The 17,975-nt window shown below is 38.9% G+C and overlaps 1 protein-coding gene across 1 annotated transcript in view; it reads left to right on the plus strand.

The window, feature by feature from the left end:
- LOC108718502 (transmembrane channel-like protein 2) overlaps window positions 1-17,975 on the plus strand; it is a 60,693-nt gene that overhangs the window by 24,495 nt on the left and 18,223 nt on the right. Inside the window, exons 6-12 of the mRNA XM_018266836.2 lie at window positions 1,654-1,735; window positions 4,461-4,567; window positions 5,685-5,783; window positions 6,139-6,281; window positions 7,915-8,062; window positions 8,620-8,808; window positions 15,747-15,926. Coding sequence (XP_018122325.1) covers window positions 1,654-1,735; window positions 4,461-4,567; window positions 5,685-5,783; window positions 6,139-6,281; window positions 7,915-8,062; window positions 8,620-8,808; window positions 15,747-15,926 — 948 coding nt within the window. The remainder of the gene's footprint in view (window positions 1-1,653; window positions 1,736-4,460; window positions 4,568-5,684; window positions 5,784-6,138; window positions 6,282-7,914; window positions 8,063-8,619; window positions 8,809-15,746; window positions 15,927-17,975) is intronic.

Below are 17,975 nucleotides of genomic sequence, written 5' to 3' on the forward strand. Positions count from 1 at the left end.
TGTAAAGAAACATATAGTTAATCACATGGGAGAAGAATTTGTTACTGTCAGTATCCTCTTAAAATTGAAATATGTTGACCAATTATGGGTTAACGACACTTCTAGGAATGTTTTATATTCCCTGTAATGCATGGTTGCTTTAGTCCAGCAACATTGAGAAAGGGTTATAGTCTGATAAGACTTCTTCAATGCTGGTGACCCATTTAATGCAAAAGAATAAATATTAAACGTATGGCAGACAAGGAGATTTGGCACCCAAGAGAAATAAGCACTACCCACAGATAACAAATCTGAAAATGCCTTGTGTGAATCGCCTGCATTAAAACATATGAATCACAGTAACTGCTGAAAATTGTCTACTCCTGCATTTTCTAGTAGTTATGTGATTCATATGTTTTACCTCTGGAGAGTCACACTGACACCAATGCTAAAAGATTTTCAGGGGATTTGTCTCCCTTTGTGCTATCACCCTGACAGTATAATAGCAGCAAGGCAAATTTGCTCAGTAGGCTTCCAGTGTTCAGTGACATAGGGATGGGCGAATTTTTTCGCCGTGGAAATGACGCCCATAGACTTGTATGGCGTTGTGCGTGAAAAGAAAAAAAAAACTGTAATGGGCGTCGGAGACATTTCGCCTGAGGCGAATTTTTGCCGAAACGAAGCAGGTCAAATTCGCCCATCCTAAGGTAGACTTATGTATTTATAATGCAAAAGTCTAATGCATATGCTTTTGTAATCAAATTTCATCTTCTTACTTACCCTAAAAAAGAGATGGATTTATGGAGTGTTGTCAACCTATTTTAATATATATTTATAGATAAACCAGTACTGTTGCTCCCATTCAAAGAAACTACAAAGAAATGTCCAGTTAATGGGGGAGTTGCGCCAATGAGGCAAGTTGAGAAACTCAAGTGGCAGTGCCCTGCAAGTTACCAGGGGTGGAAAAAGACACTCCTGGTAAAGGTATGGGATCTGTTATACAGAATGCTCAGAACCTTGGGTTTTCCAGATAACGGAACTTCGTCCGGAAGCGCACAAGGGCAGTGACTTCGTACCTGGTTTTTGACTCCTGATTTCTGAATTTGACCCACGCCTAACTAAGACTTTGTTCTTGCCTTATCCTTTTGGTACTGCGCTTCTGATCTACCTTAACTGTGCGTAGGATCCCTGCTCGCTCCGCAGCAAAAAGTTTCAGTCCCCAAAAGGGCGTAGGTGAAGACCGGGGTTGGTAGGGCTCTCCTATTTCACCTAAGGGGTAGATTTTGGCAGTTTACGAGCTTCTCTTCATACTTGCCGTAACAATGAGCTTTCTGGATAACAGGTTTTCAGATAACAGATTTTATAACTTTTAGGGCCGTATTTCCAGTTTTCACTGATCAGGTGACAAGGATTGATTGTCAGATGACATGACAGAAGTGTTGATAGGGTAGATCTCTAGCCTGTAAGGCAGGCTTTTTCAGAAAGCACCATAGGTACTGCTACTTTTCTTGTTAAAAATTGCAACCACCATGCAAGAAAAATTGTACGTGTTTTGCAAGTTTGAAGATAGGGTATAAAAATGTAGGTTTCTATTCATGTTCAATTTCATATTCAAGTTATTTGATGGAATAATATTGTCAGATATATTTATTTTTAACACATCTTGTTTTTAAGAAATGGATCAAGTTTAAAAGGGATTTTGAAAATTTTAAAACAGCCTGTATACCATGGGAGATGAAAATCAAAGAAATCGAAAGTAAGTGGCATGTACAGTACAGTATGATGATGTCTATGCAACTTTCACAATTGAAATGAAGTACAGGTATGGGACCGGTTATACAGAATGCTTGGGACGTGGGGTTGTCAGGATAAGGGGTCTTTCTGTAATTTGGATCTCCATACATTATGTTTACAAATGATTTCAATATTAAATGATCACAATAGGATTGTTTTGCCTCCAATAAGGATTAATTATATTTTAGTTGAGATCAACTGCAAGGTACTGTTTTATTATTACAAGTATGGGACCTGTTATCCAGAATGCTCTGGACCTGGGGTATTCCAGATAACAGATATTTCCTTAAGTCTAGAGAAAATCATTTAAACATTAAATAAATCCAATGGGCTGGCTTTGCTTCCAATAAGAATTAATTATATCTTAGTTGGGATAAAGTACGAGGTACTGTTTTATTATTACAGAGAAAAAGGAAATTAATTTTAAAATTAATTAGGATAATTCATTTGGATAAAATGGAGTATTTCCGTAAGTCTGAGCTTCCTGGATAATGGATCCCATACCTGTACAGAAAAAAAGAAAATCTTTTTCAAAGTTTTGAATTATTTGATTAAAATGGAGCCTATGAATGATGGGCTTCCCATCATATGGAAATTTCTGGATAGATTTCCAAATAATGGATCCCATACCTGCATTATTAATATATTAAAGGTGCTGTGTTAGAATGTTTGTACCAGGCCCAGTAACTGAAAACAACATATCAGCAGGTAAAACTAACTGGTCATCTGTTTCAAAGTAAACATCCTCTTGCAATGGCTCACTAGACCTGGTGAAAAGTCTAAATATTTTATAACATTACCTTATAATGTCTAAAGAATTGAAGGAATGAGGCAATCAAATGATATTGTATATGCAGCATATGAGGTTAGACTACCCTAACCTTATACATCATTAGTTATGAGCTAAACTCATTAGTTATGAGGCAAACTGAGCCTTTGTCTGTTGCATTTTACATTTACATTTTGCTAAAATGCATTGGTATTAATAGGCAGGCAAAATTACATTGCAGTTAAGTTTTTAACTCTGCATTAGCATATACGTAGCCCTACCTTAGAGAAGCTCCTTTCCACTATAGGTATTGGACCTGTTATGCAAAATGCTTGGGACCTGATAAGGGATCTTTCCGTAATTTAGATCTCCATACTTTAAAAGTCTACTTAAAAATCATTTAAACATTAAATTAACCCAATAGACTAGTTTTGCCTCCAATTGCCTCCAATCTATGATGTGGCCCGTCCCTCTATGTCACGGCACTGCCCCTTGACATCACAGCCCTGTCCCCTGGGTGGGGGTGACAAAAAAAGTTATGCAACCCCAAGTGATTGTATCTACTTACCTCACAACCCGGGCCGGTGCTCCTACCAGGAGAAAACTGTACCAGCCGGAGTTATTCCAGCAAGCATTCCTGCTTCTTTCTTCTTCAAAATTCCTGGGGCAGATGTATGCGCAGTAGCCGAAACAAAATAGCCAACTTTTTTATTAAAGCTTGGCTCAAGCTTGAGGAAAGGCTAATGTAAGCCTGAAACTTTGCTGTATTGCGTCTGAATAAAGCCCTCCAAATAAAAGGCTTTTTAAGAAAAATTTCTATTGGTCTGGTGCTGTCTATTTGAAAAGTGTTCCTTAATTTCGGCTGCGAGTGGCTGCCTGGGACATGCACCTAACAAGACTATTCACGGATGGTGAGTGCTTATCCTGTGCACTGGCCCGGGGGTGCCAGGTAAGTAAATACAATCAACTGGGGGTGCATAACTTTTGGCACCCCCAAGTAGAAAATTGCTTTCCTTTTCCTTTAAAACAGTAAAAATATATTTGCTAGTAATGCGAAAATGCTTATGTAAAATGATTAAAAATGTAGAAAGCAGCGATGCAGTAAATGACAGGAAATGGCAGTTTGAATTAAAGTAGCTTATCAAAAGCAATATAATATATTTGTGAAGAAAAAATAGACTTGCTTCAGAAAAGAAAACTAAAGGCATTTTCTTAGTTTTCCATTTCCAGCTTTGCAGTTCATAATATTGTGCCATGAAAGCCTAGCCAAAGTAAACTGGTGCCAGGATAATGCCCATAGGGAGATTTCCAGTGTTTTGCCACCTGTGTTTTATTTGGCATGACACATCAGGTGCATTTGCAGGTCAGGAAATATCTTTAAATGGGTGCTTCACTTTTATGATCTGTAAGACTGCAATTGTGTTGTTATTGCTAATTTGTATTACTCATCTTTCTATTCAGGCCCTATCCTATTCATATTCCAGTCTCTTATTCAAATCAGTGCTTGATTGCTAGGGTAATTTGGACCCTAGCTACTAGATTACTGAAATTGCAAACATGAAAGCTGCTGAATAAAAAGCTAATAAAAATCTGTTGCAAATTGTCTCATTTAAAGGTGAACAACCCCTTTAACTCAGAAATAGTCACTGCTGCAAATGCAACCTGATCTGCAAATGGAACAGAAGGGTGCAGGGGGGGATACATACAATTCCCGATGTTTTACTTCCAGGCTGGAAAATGCACAGACAGAAAAATGCTGGGAATCTTCCTGTGTTCCATAAAATATTGATAAACTCGCCAGTGAATCACTGTTCATTGAGTGAATTTCTATTTCATCTTTGTGCTTTGTTCTACTAACCTTAAGTATGTAAATGCCTACAAATTTGTTCTCTTGTTGTCAACATTTTCCCTTTTGAAGGTCATTTTGGGTCATCCGTTGCCTCATACTTTATTTTCTTGAGATGGATGTACGGGGTGAATCTGGTGCTGTTTGGCTTAATCTTTGGACTTGTTGTAATACCAGAGGTAAGAACATTTTTTCTGATTTGAAGCACCAGGTTAAAGCAAAAAAAAAAAAAAGAGAGAGATCATTTTAAATTTTAAAAGAGTGCACATAGAGAAAAAATAGAAGGGAAATTAGAAGGGAAACTGGTATGCACACCACTGATTGTTAAAGGGCATGTAAAGGCAAAAAATAAAATCCAATTTTTAATTTCTTTAATGAAAAAGAAACCTATCTCCAATATACTTTAATTAAAAAATGTGTACCGTTTTTAAAAGAAACGTGACTGTATGCAGTGAAATTCTCCCTTCTTTTACTGCTGTGGATAGGGATTGTCAGACGGTCCCTAACTGCTGGGCAGGGAAACAATCATACTTGTGAAAAGTAGGGGGAGCCCCTGCCTTACTTCACAGCCATGCAGAACTCAAGCAGCTTTGTTTTTTTTTCCTGTAGAGCAGTTGGTGACTGTGTAGAGATATTGGATTTTATTTTTACCTTTACATCCCCTTTACTGTTTCCAACTCCAGCTGCAGAGAAAGATCATGGAGCCAGATTTAAACAGATACACTGGGATTCTATTTGGAGGATTATTTTGCTGTAGCCACTAGTTCTGCAGAGTTGGGGAAAGTTTGTATTAAACAATACAAAACTATAAAATCCACATTAGATTACATGACAACACAGGATCCATATTCTGATTATTGGTCTGGCTGTATTGGCTTCAGGCAGATATTATTTGACTTGTGCTCTTTTGATCACTTATGATGATCCCTAAGCAGCCCAGACCACACTGAGCATGTGCACAGTCTTGGTCTTGCAAAGATGTTTAACACCCCCTGTGGCCAACTTTGAAAGCATAAATCACTTGTTTGATTTTGCTTGTGGTGCAGTAAGTTCATGTTTATGTTTAGTATACAAAATACAGCATTTCTAGCCTTATTCCTTTTTAGACTTTACTTCCCCTTTAGTTACAATGAACATAACATTAGTTGGAATGCTGGCGGTGGGTAAGGGTAGGCAACATTTTGAGTCAACCAAGAAGGATCATGCACAAAGCATTTGCCAGTTGTCACACATCTGAAATAAAAACAATCCCAAAAAGTTCTGCCATTTTAAAGCATTTCTGTTTGTCCAAAGCAGATATTAATGGGCTTGCCATATGGAAGTTTGCCACGAAAGACTGTGCCTAGGAATGAAGAGGAAACAGCCATGGATTTCTCAGTGCTTTGGGATTTTGAGGTACATAATTGTAGTTCTGTACTGATACATTCGTTTATAGTGGTTTATTCTGCACTAATGCAGGTGATTTACATCACATTTAAGAAACAAGTGTTATTTCAGAAACATTACTAAAGTAGAACTACTGAAGTAACTGATGCCGCAAATTACGTTTTGTAAATCTGTTTCGTAGTTTTATGATGAAACCATTCTGTAGCTGGGGTTCTGTAAAAGAGTTGCTAAATACACTAAGCACTGTGCAGTGCTTCTACAGTTTCATCAGTTACTTGAAGGACATTCAAGCACAAATGTTGCTTTAAAAGCAAAGTTCCAATGAACTATTTTAATCTCAAGTGTACAACATCTTGTTTTCCAGGGTTATGCCAAATATTCTGTCCTGTTTTATGGCTATTACAACAACCAGCGCACAATCGGCTGGTTAAAATTCAGGCTGCCATTGTCATATTTTATGGTGGGCGTGGGTGTGTTTGGATACAGCCTGATGGTTGTCATTAGAACGTAAGTAATATTTCATATCTTTTAAAGGATAAGTAAAGCCATATGGCTAAAAATGCTGTAATTTTTATATACCAGCCCAGTGGTTCATTCGCTCTGTAATAGTAATGAATAATCCATGCTTTCAAAGTTACCCACAGCAAATCACATCTTTGATCTTCATAGACCATTTTCAGCACAGTAGCATTGTTCTCTAGGCTGCTGTTTAGAAGCTCAGCTTAGGAGTTATCAAAAACAGAACATGTGCAGAAAAATGAGAGTGCTAAGGCAGGGCCGTATATATATATCATCTAGACACCTGTGGACCCTTGCCTAGAGAAACAGCTTTTAGAGGCCAAGGTTACCTATATGTTAGAAATAAATTGTTGTAAAAAAAAAAAAAGATTACCCTTGCTCAGATACTTGCTGTTAAATCTGGCGGCAGAGCTAAAAGGGGTAGTGGTCTGCCCACTCCCTGCCTCCTGCCGGTTCACTCCCTGACCCCTGGGGAAAAGTCGCTGGGGAAGAGGTAGTTTTTACTTGTATAGAGGAAGCATGGTCCCCTGTGACCATGGGGTCTGCTTCCTATGTAGTTATGCTACTGGAAGGGGAGCACCAACAGATTTTGTTATTGATGCAAGCACAGTAGAGATGAATACACAGGTTTCTTTGCTGCCATCAGGCTCGGACTGGCAATCTGTTGGTTCTGACAAATGCCAGGGGGGCTGCTGTAAGGTCCCATAGACAGTCACTATTTTGTGGTCTGGTGGAGGACTATTTGGGAATCTGTGTATTGGAATGCCATGGCCTATTTTGACTCCCAGACCTGGCTGCCATGCAATGTGAATCTGAGTTTATTACTAAATGGCCCTTTATTTGGGCTTTTTAAATGATTATTAGATTTGATTAGATGATTACATTTATACTGTATATTGTGACCTAAAGCTCAGATAACTGACATTAGTTCAGAGCATGTGCTATAAATCAGCAGAAGAAGATTGTAAACGTGATTGCTGCAGGGACCCTTGAACAAGCTCTGTAATATGCAGATGTTCAAAATATAGGATACTAGTACAAATAAAGTACTTTAATGAAGTGCTAACTACTTAAAGGGGACCTGTCACCCCAAGAAATAATTCTAGATCCATGTCTACATCTGTATTAACTTACACTATTAATCATTGAAATCTTCTTTCCGTTAGTCTTGGAATTCACTTTCATAGCAAGCAGGCTGGCACTATGTTGTGAACACTGCTTTAAACCAAAAATCTTGTGTATGAGCCAGAATGAGGGACCTGATGCCCATGCACAGGCTACACAATGATAGGCAGTGAGCTGAGAGGGGGATGTCAGGAGGGCAGTGATATCTATGAAGAGCAGAGTGAAGAGTGAAAGTAATTGCTATGCCTGAGACATAGAAGCAGGAAAAGCAATATATGATTTACAACTGAGATTTTTAAATGTTTAGGTTTATAACAGGCATGAATGCCTAAATAAAAAAAATAATTTGGGTTTTATGTTTATTTGAAAAGGACTTTTTATATCTGGGTGGCAGGTTACTTTTATTTATTAGGATTGATTTTTGGGTCAAGCATTGGGTGGCAGGTGTACAAGATAATGTTTTATATTGTAACTTGTTTTCATAATTTTATCTCAGCATGGCAAGCAATGCCAATGAAAACACAAGTGATGGGGATGATGGAAATTTCAATTTCAGCTTTAAAATGTTCACAAGTTGGGACTATTTGATTGGAAACCCGGAAACTGCGGACAACAAATTTGCATCAATAACTACAATCTTTAAGGTACATAAACGTGCAGGGTACAACAATAGAACACAATAGATGTGAACTGATGTTACACTGTTTTCAGTTGAGTTTTCAACATTGTATAAATGATGTACCAGCGATGAGCAAAACTGCCACGTTTCAGTTAGCCAAAATAAATCATAAAACCGCAACAAAAATCTACTTATTGTTGTCATTTTGTCAAAATACTTTGGAGGCAAGGTGAAATAACATTGTGGTTAAGGCATTTTCAGCTCTGCAATAGTATATCTATATCTCCCTACCTTGTTAGAGAAGCAGCGCTCCTCTAAGCTACCATGGTTCTTCCTATAAAAAAAGGAAAGGAAAATATCCTTGATCTCTATTCATAACAAAAAACTTTACCTTCACCCTTTAATGTAAGCCCTTAAAAATATCGGAGTTTTACCTGACTTGGAAAATGTTGTCTTTAATATTATGTTAGAATATATACAGTAGATATGGAGAAAACTAATTTCCAGTACTACTTGCTAAAAGATATAAAGGGCTTTATATTGGTTGAAAAATTTTATTTTAGTTTTGGTTCTGTCTTTCAGGAATCTATTGTAGATGAGGAAGAAAGCAACAAAGATGAAAACATCCATCTAACTAGATTCCTTCGGGTCATAGCCAATGTTATGATAACATGCTGTTTGTGTGGGAGTGGTTATCTCATCTACTTTGTGGTGAAACGCTCACAGACATTTTCCAAAATGCAGAATGCTGGATGGTATGAAAGAAACGAGGTATTTCGGGAATAGAGATGTATGTCACAGAATGAATCTTCACATATTATTGCTGCATTGTATTCGCATTACTATAAGTTTGCACATGCGCACGCATTTCCTTGTTAGCGCACGGCCTCACCGGGTCGGGCGCAACATGGCCGGACTGGCAATCTGTGGGTTCTGATAAATGCCAGAGGGGCTGCTGTAAGGTCCCATAGAAATCAGTATTCAGTGGGCTGGTGGGGGCTGTTTGGGCCTCTGTGTGGGCTGATTGGGCCTCTGTGTACCTGAAATACCAGGGCCTATTTTAATTCTCAGTCCGGACCTGGCCGGGTGGGTTGCCTGGGGTGCTTGGCCGGCATTGCCCAGCACAGGATTGTGGTATGCATGGAAAATAGAGCTGAAAGAAGATACCTGTTATGGGGATGAAATGGGGTGAAGCAAATTCTTAAGGTAAAATAAACATACAAGAATTGAGGCTAAAGAGTACAATCTACTGCAATTGCTCTTGGTAACTCTAGTCTAAGACCTGAAAACATGAAAGTATAGTTTATGAGCCACAAAACAGATTATAGAGGTAGAGTTAGAGGGGCACTCACTTGTTTTCCAATCTCCTTTATTCCGGGTGCACGTCCCACAGTGTCCCTCCACACTGGAACCACTAGTCACACAGCAAAAGGGCAGCACTCCGTGTTTGAGTAAAATTGCCTTTATTTCCACAAGCAGGGCAACATATGTAGCAACGTTTCGAGCCTAGCACGGCTCTTTGTCAAGCTAACATATCACTTTACAACATTTCCTTTATATAGCATGTTATCACAGCACCACCTGGTGGATTTGTTACATAATATTTAAACTTTCAATTAGACAAAAATGTTTCACTTATCTGACAATGTTTCATTTAGAAGTCCAGTAGCAACAAATTATCAATAGTATATCCCCAGTGTGGCTGTGAATAAGGAAAATATTAAAAACGTTATAAAACCACAATAAATTATCTAAAAACAGCAGTTAGATCATATTCCATATTTAATCCATTTGGAGTTAAAGTGTCTAGTTTACGGATCCACCAGGCCTCTCTATACAGGAGTTTCTTGACCCTGTTGCCACCCCTTCTTATCTTAGGAACAGCATCTAGGATCTGAAACTTCAACTGTTGTACTGAATGTCCTGCCTCCACGAAATGTTTAGACACTGGCTGGTCCAATCTTCTACATCTTATGGCTGATTTATGTTCCCTGATCCTGTCTCTGGCCATACGTGACGTTTGTCCCACGTAGACTAAGCCACACGGGCATTTTATAGCATACACCACAAAAGTGGTTGTACATGAATAATGGCCAGAGACAGGAACAGGTATCCCACTTCTAGGATGATAAATCACCTCCCCTTTCTGTATGTTATTACAGCAATTACATGAACAACATGCAAAAGTCCCCTTTTTCACTGGACGCAGCACTGTCTGTTTTTCCTCATTTCCTCCACCTATATCTGCTCTCACTAACATGGAGCCAATTGTACGAGATTTTTTGTATGACATAACTGGTGGATTCTGGAAAGCTGGAACCTCTCCAAGGCCAACCTTTACAATGTCCCAATGTTTTCTGATAATTTTACTGATGTTCTCACTCAGTGTATTATATGTTGAAATAAAAGGGATTCTACAGTTGTTATCTCGCACTTTTTTTGTCAAGAATTTCTCTCTCTCCACTTTCTCCACCTCCATTCTTTGTTTCTGTATTATTGTCCTAGGGTAATTTCTAGCGACAAATTTATCCGCCATCTCATCCATTCTTATTTGGGAGGTATCATTATCAGATACAATCCTCTTTATCCGAGTAAATTGAGATTTAGGTAGTGATCTTTTTATTTGGGGAGGATGGAAGGAGAGAAAGTGGAGTAGAGTATTCCTGTCTGTCTCTTTCGTGAACAAATCCGTGTGGAGCCTGTTTCCAGCCACATACACTGTTGTATCCAAAAAAGCAATTTTTTTAGGATCAATATGTACTGTAAATTTGATATGCGCACATGCTGAATTTATTTCCTCAAAGAACTGTTCAAAGGACATACGTGGCCCCTCCCATACCAAAAAAATGTCATCTATATAGCGAAGCCATTTAATGCAATGTCTCACATATAGCTGATTATCATAAATGAACTTTTCTTCAAATTTTCCCATAAAAATATTGGCATAGGAGGGCGCCACGTTTGAACCCATCGCCGTGCCCTTCAATTGTAAGTAGAAATCATTCATAAACAAGAAGTAGTTCCACCTGAGTACAATTTCCAAACAGCTCAATGTAAATCTCTTTTGTGCCCCATCCAGGGTCTCATCCTCTTCCAAATAGAGTTGGACTGCCTCCACACCCCCATCATGTGGGATGGAGGTGTAGAGACTCTCCACATCCATTGTAATGAGCCAAATCTCTTTTTCAGGTAAAGCTATTCCTCCCAGTTTATTAAGAAAATCTCCAGTGTCCTGTACATAAGAAGGCTGTGAGGTCACATAAGATCTTATAATGGTATCAACAAATCTTGCTAGAGGGGTAAAAATAGAGTCAATCCCTGCCACTATGGGTCTCCCAGGGGGCTGTCTTATATCTTTGTGGATTTTGGGCAGTATATAAAACACAGGGGTCACTACTTCTTGTTTATGAATGATTTCTACTTACAATTGAAGGGCACGGCGATGGGTTCAAACGTGGCGCCCTCCTATGCCAATATTTTTATGGGAAAATTTGAAGAAAAGTTCATTTATGATAATCAGCTATATGTGAGACATTGCATTAAATGGCTTCGCTATATAGATGACATTTTTTTGGTATGGGAGGGGCCACGTATGTCCTTTGAACAGTTCTTTGAGGAAATAAATTCAGCATGTGCGCATATCAAATTTACAGTACATATTGATCCTAAAAAAATTGCTTTTTTGGATACAACAGTGTATGTGGCTGGAAACAGGCTCCACACGGATTTGTTCACGAAAGAGACAGACAGGAATACTCTACTCCACTTTCTCTCCTTCCATCCTCCCCAAATAAAAAGATCACTACCTAAATCTCAATTTACTCGGATAAAGAGGATTGTATCTGATAATGATACCTCCCAAATAAGAATGGATGAGATGGCGGATAAATTTGTCGCTAGAAATTACCCTAGGACAATAATACAGAAACAAAGAATGGAGGTGGAGAAAGTGGAGAGAGAGAAATTCTTGACAAAAAAAGTGCGAGATAACAACTGTAGAATCCCTTTTATTTCAACATATAATACACTGAGTGAGAACATCAGTAAAATTATCAGAAAACATTGGGACATTGTAAAGGTTGGCCTTGGAGAGGTTCCAGCTTTCCAGAATCCACCAGTTATGTCATACAAAAAATCTCGTACAATTGGCTCCATGTTAGTGAGAGCAGATATAGGTGGAGGAAATGAGGAAAAACAGACAGTGCTGCGTCCAGTGAAAAAGGGGACTTTTGCATGTTGTTCATGTAATTGCTGTAATAACATACAGAAAGGGGAGGTGATTTATCATCCTAGAAGTGGGATACCTGTTCCTGTCTCTGGCCATTATTCATGTACAACCACTTTTGTGGTGTATGCTATAAAATGCCCGTGTGGCTTAGTCTACGTGGGACAAACGTCACGTATGGCCAGAGACAGGATCAGGGAACATAAATCAGCCATAAGATGTAGAAGATTGGACCAGCCAGTGTCTAAACATTTCGTGGAGGCAGGACATTCAGTACAACAGTTGAAGTTTCAGATCCTAGATGCTGTTCCTAAGATAAGAAGGGGTGGCAACAGGGTCAAGAAACTCCTGTATAGAGAGGCCTGGTGGATCCGTAAACTAGACACTTTAACTCCAAATGGATTAAATATGGAATATGATCTAACTGCTGTTTTTAGATAATTTATTGTGGTTTTATAACGTTTTTAATATTTTCCTTATTCACAGCCACACTGGGGATATACTATTGATAATTTGTTGCTACTGGACTTCTAAATGAAACATTGTCAGATAAGTGAAACATTTTTGTCTAATTGAAAGTTTAAATATTATGTAACAAATCCACCAGGTGGTGCTGTGATAACATGCTATATAAAGGAAATGTTGTAAAGTGATATGTTAGCTTGACAAAGAGCCGTGCTAGGCTCGAAACGTTGCTACATATGTTGCCCTGCTTGTGGAAATAAAGGCAATTTTACTCAAACACGGAGTGCTGCCCTTTTGCTGTGTGACTATGAGCCACAAAACAGAACCTACCTTTTTATATTTTATGTATTAGGGTAATACAAGTCTTTCACTGGCTCATCTTGTGGTTTTAGTCTTGCCTAGGCAGCCATAGTTTAAGGTTGGCTGGTCTCCACCTTGTCTATTACTATTGCCTCCTGGGGTCAATAACTTATAGACGTGTCAGCTGAAATGGAACAATCCATATCATGGGAAACTCCGAAGAAACAGTTCTAAGCACAATTCACCATCAAACTTAAAGAGATACTGACACCAGAAATTAAACTCTTTTTTACATCTATCATAATATTGCCCTTGAAAGCAACTTTGCCTTAAAGTATTTGCACAATGCTTTTACATTACCTGTCTGATGTCCCATGTTCCTGTATGAGTGGGCTGCCATATTTGTGCAGCAGGAGTCCATTAGCATTAGAAACTGCTGAGATGGGACAGTCAAGTTGGCAAAACAGGTTTAGAAACGTCAACTAACAGTTACTTGCAAAAACAAACCTCTCGGCAAAAAATGATCAACATGACCTATAGGTAACTTTTAGGGCCAGATTATAAAAGGTTGAGGTGAATTTTCGAATTTGAAAAATTTGAATTTTCAGCTATTTTTGGGGCATATTTATCAAGGGTCGAATTTCGAATTGAAAAAGTTTCAAAATTCGAATTCAAAAAGACCAACCGAAATGAAGCCAAAGTTTTTTTTTTGGTCAAATAGGTCAGTTTTCGATCGAACAGGTGCGTATTCGGGCAAATTCGAAGCATACCAATTGAAGGAATAGCGCATTCGATCGAATTCGATTTAAAGTTTTCCCAAAAAACCCTTCATTTTTCAAAGTCCACCAATTGACTCCAAATAGGTTCTAGGAGGTCCCCCATAGGCTAAAACAGCAATTCGGCAGGTTTTAGATGGCAAATGGTCAAAGTTGAATTTTTAAAGAGATGGTACACGATAAATTTTGATATTCTAATTTTTTTTTCAAATTCAAATAGAATTTGGACTATTCCCTAGTCTAAGTACACAAAAAATAGCTCGAAATTTGGATTCTTTTCATTCAAAAATTCACCTCGACCTTTGATAAATCTGCCCCTTTGTGTACTACGACTAGGGAATATTACTTTGATACGTACAATTTGGCCAATTACGGACCTATTCAATCATAAATGGACCTATTTGGCAAAAAAAAAAACCTCAGACTTAAAGGACCAGTAACATCAAATTTTTTTTTTCAAAAATTCGTTAGTACATAACGAAAAAATAACACCAACACAAATTAAAATTTAAAATAGCAAAGCCTTTATTAAGAAATAACTTACAGATACTCCACTTCCTGTCCTCTTCAGAAACGGCGAAAAGGCGACCATCCTTCCTGCAGCGCTCGATTTGTCCTCCTTGACAGTGTGTGAAGTGAGGTGAAGAGAGTTGAAGCTGCGGATTAAGACCCTGCGGGACCGACACATGAAGACCTTTCTGCTGTGACACGACTGGGAACTTGTAGAGGAGACGCGCTACGAGATGTAACTCTTTATGCCCTTGAACTTGGTCTGCTTCGTGGGCTCGTCTATGTCACAGCGGAACGGGTAGGGATTCTCCTGCCACTCAGGCCCGTCCAGCCCCTGCACCAGACACAGCTTGTCCCCATCACGCACGAACCCCGTCGCCTCCCCGCCGCTCTTCACGAAGGCCGAGAAGCGGTTGAGGTTGCGGCTGACCGTGGCGGAGCCTTTGCCCGGGGCTTGTGAGGAGGCGATGGAGGCGGAGGTGGAGTAAGTGCCGGGCGGCAGGTCAGAGCGGGTGGATAAGCGGAATCTGCTGCTGCCGGAGCCTTCGTAGTCATGGTAACCGCCCGAGTAACTGCCACACATCGGACCAGCTGGTTCCTCGGCCGCAGTGGAGCTACTGTCATCCCATTCGTCGAGTTACATCTCGTATCGACTCCTCCCCAGTCACACGGGGCTGCAGGTTCACCGCCGCTACAAAAACACTTCCACTGGCTCTACGCGCGTCTCCTCTACAAGTTCCCAGTCGTGTCACAGCAGAAAGGTCTTCATGTGTCGGTCCCGCAGGGTCTTGATCCGCAGCATCAACTCTCTTCACCTCACTTCACACGCTGCCAGGGAGGACAAATCGAACGCTGCAGGAAGGATGGTCGCCTTTTCGCCGTTTCTGAAGAGGACAGGAAGTGGAGTATCTGTAAGTTATTTCTTAATAAAGGCTTTGCTATTTTAAATTTTAATTTGTGTTGGTGTTATTTTTTCGTTATGTACTAACGAATTTTTGAAAAAAAATTTGATGTTACTGGTCCTTTAATTTCAGTTGATCTTTTTGAATTTAAATTTCGAAGTTTTTCAAATTTGTAATTTGACCCTTGATAAATATGCCCTTTAAAGGAGAAGGAAACCCCCTGGGCGCAAAAATCCCTCCCCCCTCCCCTGTGTTGCCCAGACAGGTAGGCCAGGGGGAGGAGGTGAGGGGGTTGGCAACACAGGGGAGGGGGGATGGATTTTTGCGCCCAGGGGGGTTTCCTTCTCCATATCCAAATTTTAAAAAGTAGTTTAAAAGACTTGCTTTTGGGTTACCACACCCTCACTGCCTGCTAATACAATCCTTTCCTGCAATGGATCAACAAAAACAGTAGTCAACAATTTAAAGTAATTATTAAATTATATCTGCTACTAAATGAAGTTGGTTTTTAACACCCTTGTCATTTTGCAGGTTGAAATAGTGATGTCCTTGCTGGGAATGTTTTGCCCGCCATTGTTTGAAACTATTGCAAATTTAGAAGATTATCACCCGCGAGTGGCACTTAAATGGCAACTGGGAAGAATCTTTGCTCTATTCCTTGGCAATCTATACACTTTCCTACTTGCTTTGATGGATGATGTCAATGAGAAGGTAAGAGTGTGTACTCATCTTGCCAGTCAGTTTACCTTGTATAACTGGTAAACATGTTCGAAATTTTTAGAAACATATTTAGAAACATACTTCATTGCATAAGGAGATGTATGTCACTGCTTCTTATTCATTTCAGGAAGAGTTATTGTGATATCTTCCTTTTAAGACTTTTCACTTTTAAAGAAGCATGTCTTTTTGTTTTGTTAATACATACTCTATCTTTTTGTAGCTATAGTTTTTATTTTATTGTAATCTACAGTATTTAGTCACTAGTTGTTAGTAACTGGACCACTTCATTCTTCCTGTATAGGGATGTACACGTGCTTGGAGCACCTTTTATTTCCATATAAAAGATAGAGCATTAGCAATGTCCATTCAGCAAAAAATTTTTATCAATAAAATCTGACCAATACAGCCTGACTAGAAATGTTCAGATGCCTCCAGACACTTATACAGTATAAGCTTGTGCATCCCTGTGCAGTGTGCCCAAACATCACAATACATTCCACACTAGATTCATCCTATTTAATTGTTTGTCTACATTTTTGATAATCTCTGTATGAGACCTATAATATGACTTCCTTTGGTTGTTTAAAGGGGAACTAAAGTCTATAATAGAATAAGGCTAGACATGCTGTTTTATGTATACTAAACATAAACATGAACTTACTGCACCGAAGCCTAATAAAACGAATGATTTATGCTTTCAAAGTTGGCCACAGGGGGTCACCATCTTGTAACTTTGTTATACATCTCTGCAAGAAAAAGACCATGGGTGGTCTGGGCTGTTTAGAGATCTTCATAAATTATCAAAACAGCACAAGTCAAATAATATCTGCCAGAAGCCAATACAGCAAGACTGATTAATAATCGGAATATGCAGACTGCACTGGGTCCTGTGTTGTTATGTAATCTAATGTGGGTTTTATAGTTTTTTTATTGTTTAATACAAACTTTTTCCAAATCTGCAGAACCAGTGGCTGCAGCAAAATAATCCTTCAATTTGAATCCCAGTTTATCTTTTTAAATCTGGCTCCATGATCTTTCTCCCTGCCACTGGAATTGGAAACATTAAAGGGGATGTAAAGGCAAAAATAAAATCCAAAATCCTGTTCTACAGGAAAACTAACAAAGCTGCTCCAGTTCTGGGAAGTAAGGTAGGAGTTGCCCCCTGCTGTTCGTAAGTATCATCATTTCCCTGCAGAGCAGTTAGGAACCGTCTGAAGTTTCCTATCCTCAGCAGTCAGAGCAAGTAAAAGGAAGGGGCAATTTCCCTGCATACAGTCAGGTTTCTTATAAAAACGATACACATTATTTAATTAAAGTATATTGGAGATAGGTTTCTTTTTCATTAAAGAAAGTAAAAATTGGATTTTATTTTTTTGCCATTTCATCCCCTTTAGGTGCAATGGCAACTGTTAGATTTTGGAGATATTGTGTTACCAAAACATCAGAAAATATTATCCCATGACCTTTAGAAGAAGCACCTGAATTTGCCAGCCCACTCCATTTTATTTAACTCTTACCTTAAGATGAGTATGGCCACATTTTCAGGCAAAGATCACATCACACTACCAATGCTGGGAAACGTAAGGATTTGTAATAGGGGCAACAGAGATGATTTTAGACTGGGTATTGGTTCAAGTAAAACACTAAGCAGGCAAAATGCTATGTTATGTCTCCATGTACCACTGTCCTAAATCTTTTCTCTCTCTATTGTTGTTTTTAATCCTTTTTATTATATAGGTATGGGATCTATTATCCAGAATGCTCGGGACCTGACATTTTCCAGATAAGAGTCATTTCATAAACTATAATAAAAAAGGGAAAGTTGTGCTCACCACTAATCTTTAAACCATTAAGTTGGTGTGTAATGAGGCTGTGACCCCAAAATTCATACAGACAAATACATGAGCTCCTCTGGACTCTTCTTTCACCATTTGCAGCTATAGATTAGTCACGTGATCCCAGTGGTGGCCAATAAATTGGCAACAATGTTTGGGAATTTTAACCTTGAAAGCAGCAAGTAAGTTGCAAGTAAAACGTAGT

This window comes from Xenopus laevis, chromosome 6L (genome assembly GCF_017654675.1).
Source record: "Xenopus laevis strain J_2021 chromosome 6L, Xenopus_laevis_v10.1, whole genome shotgun sequence".
NCBI lineage: Eukaryota > Metazoa > Chordata > Amphibia > Anura > Pipidae > Xenopus > Xenopus laevis.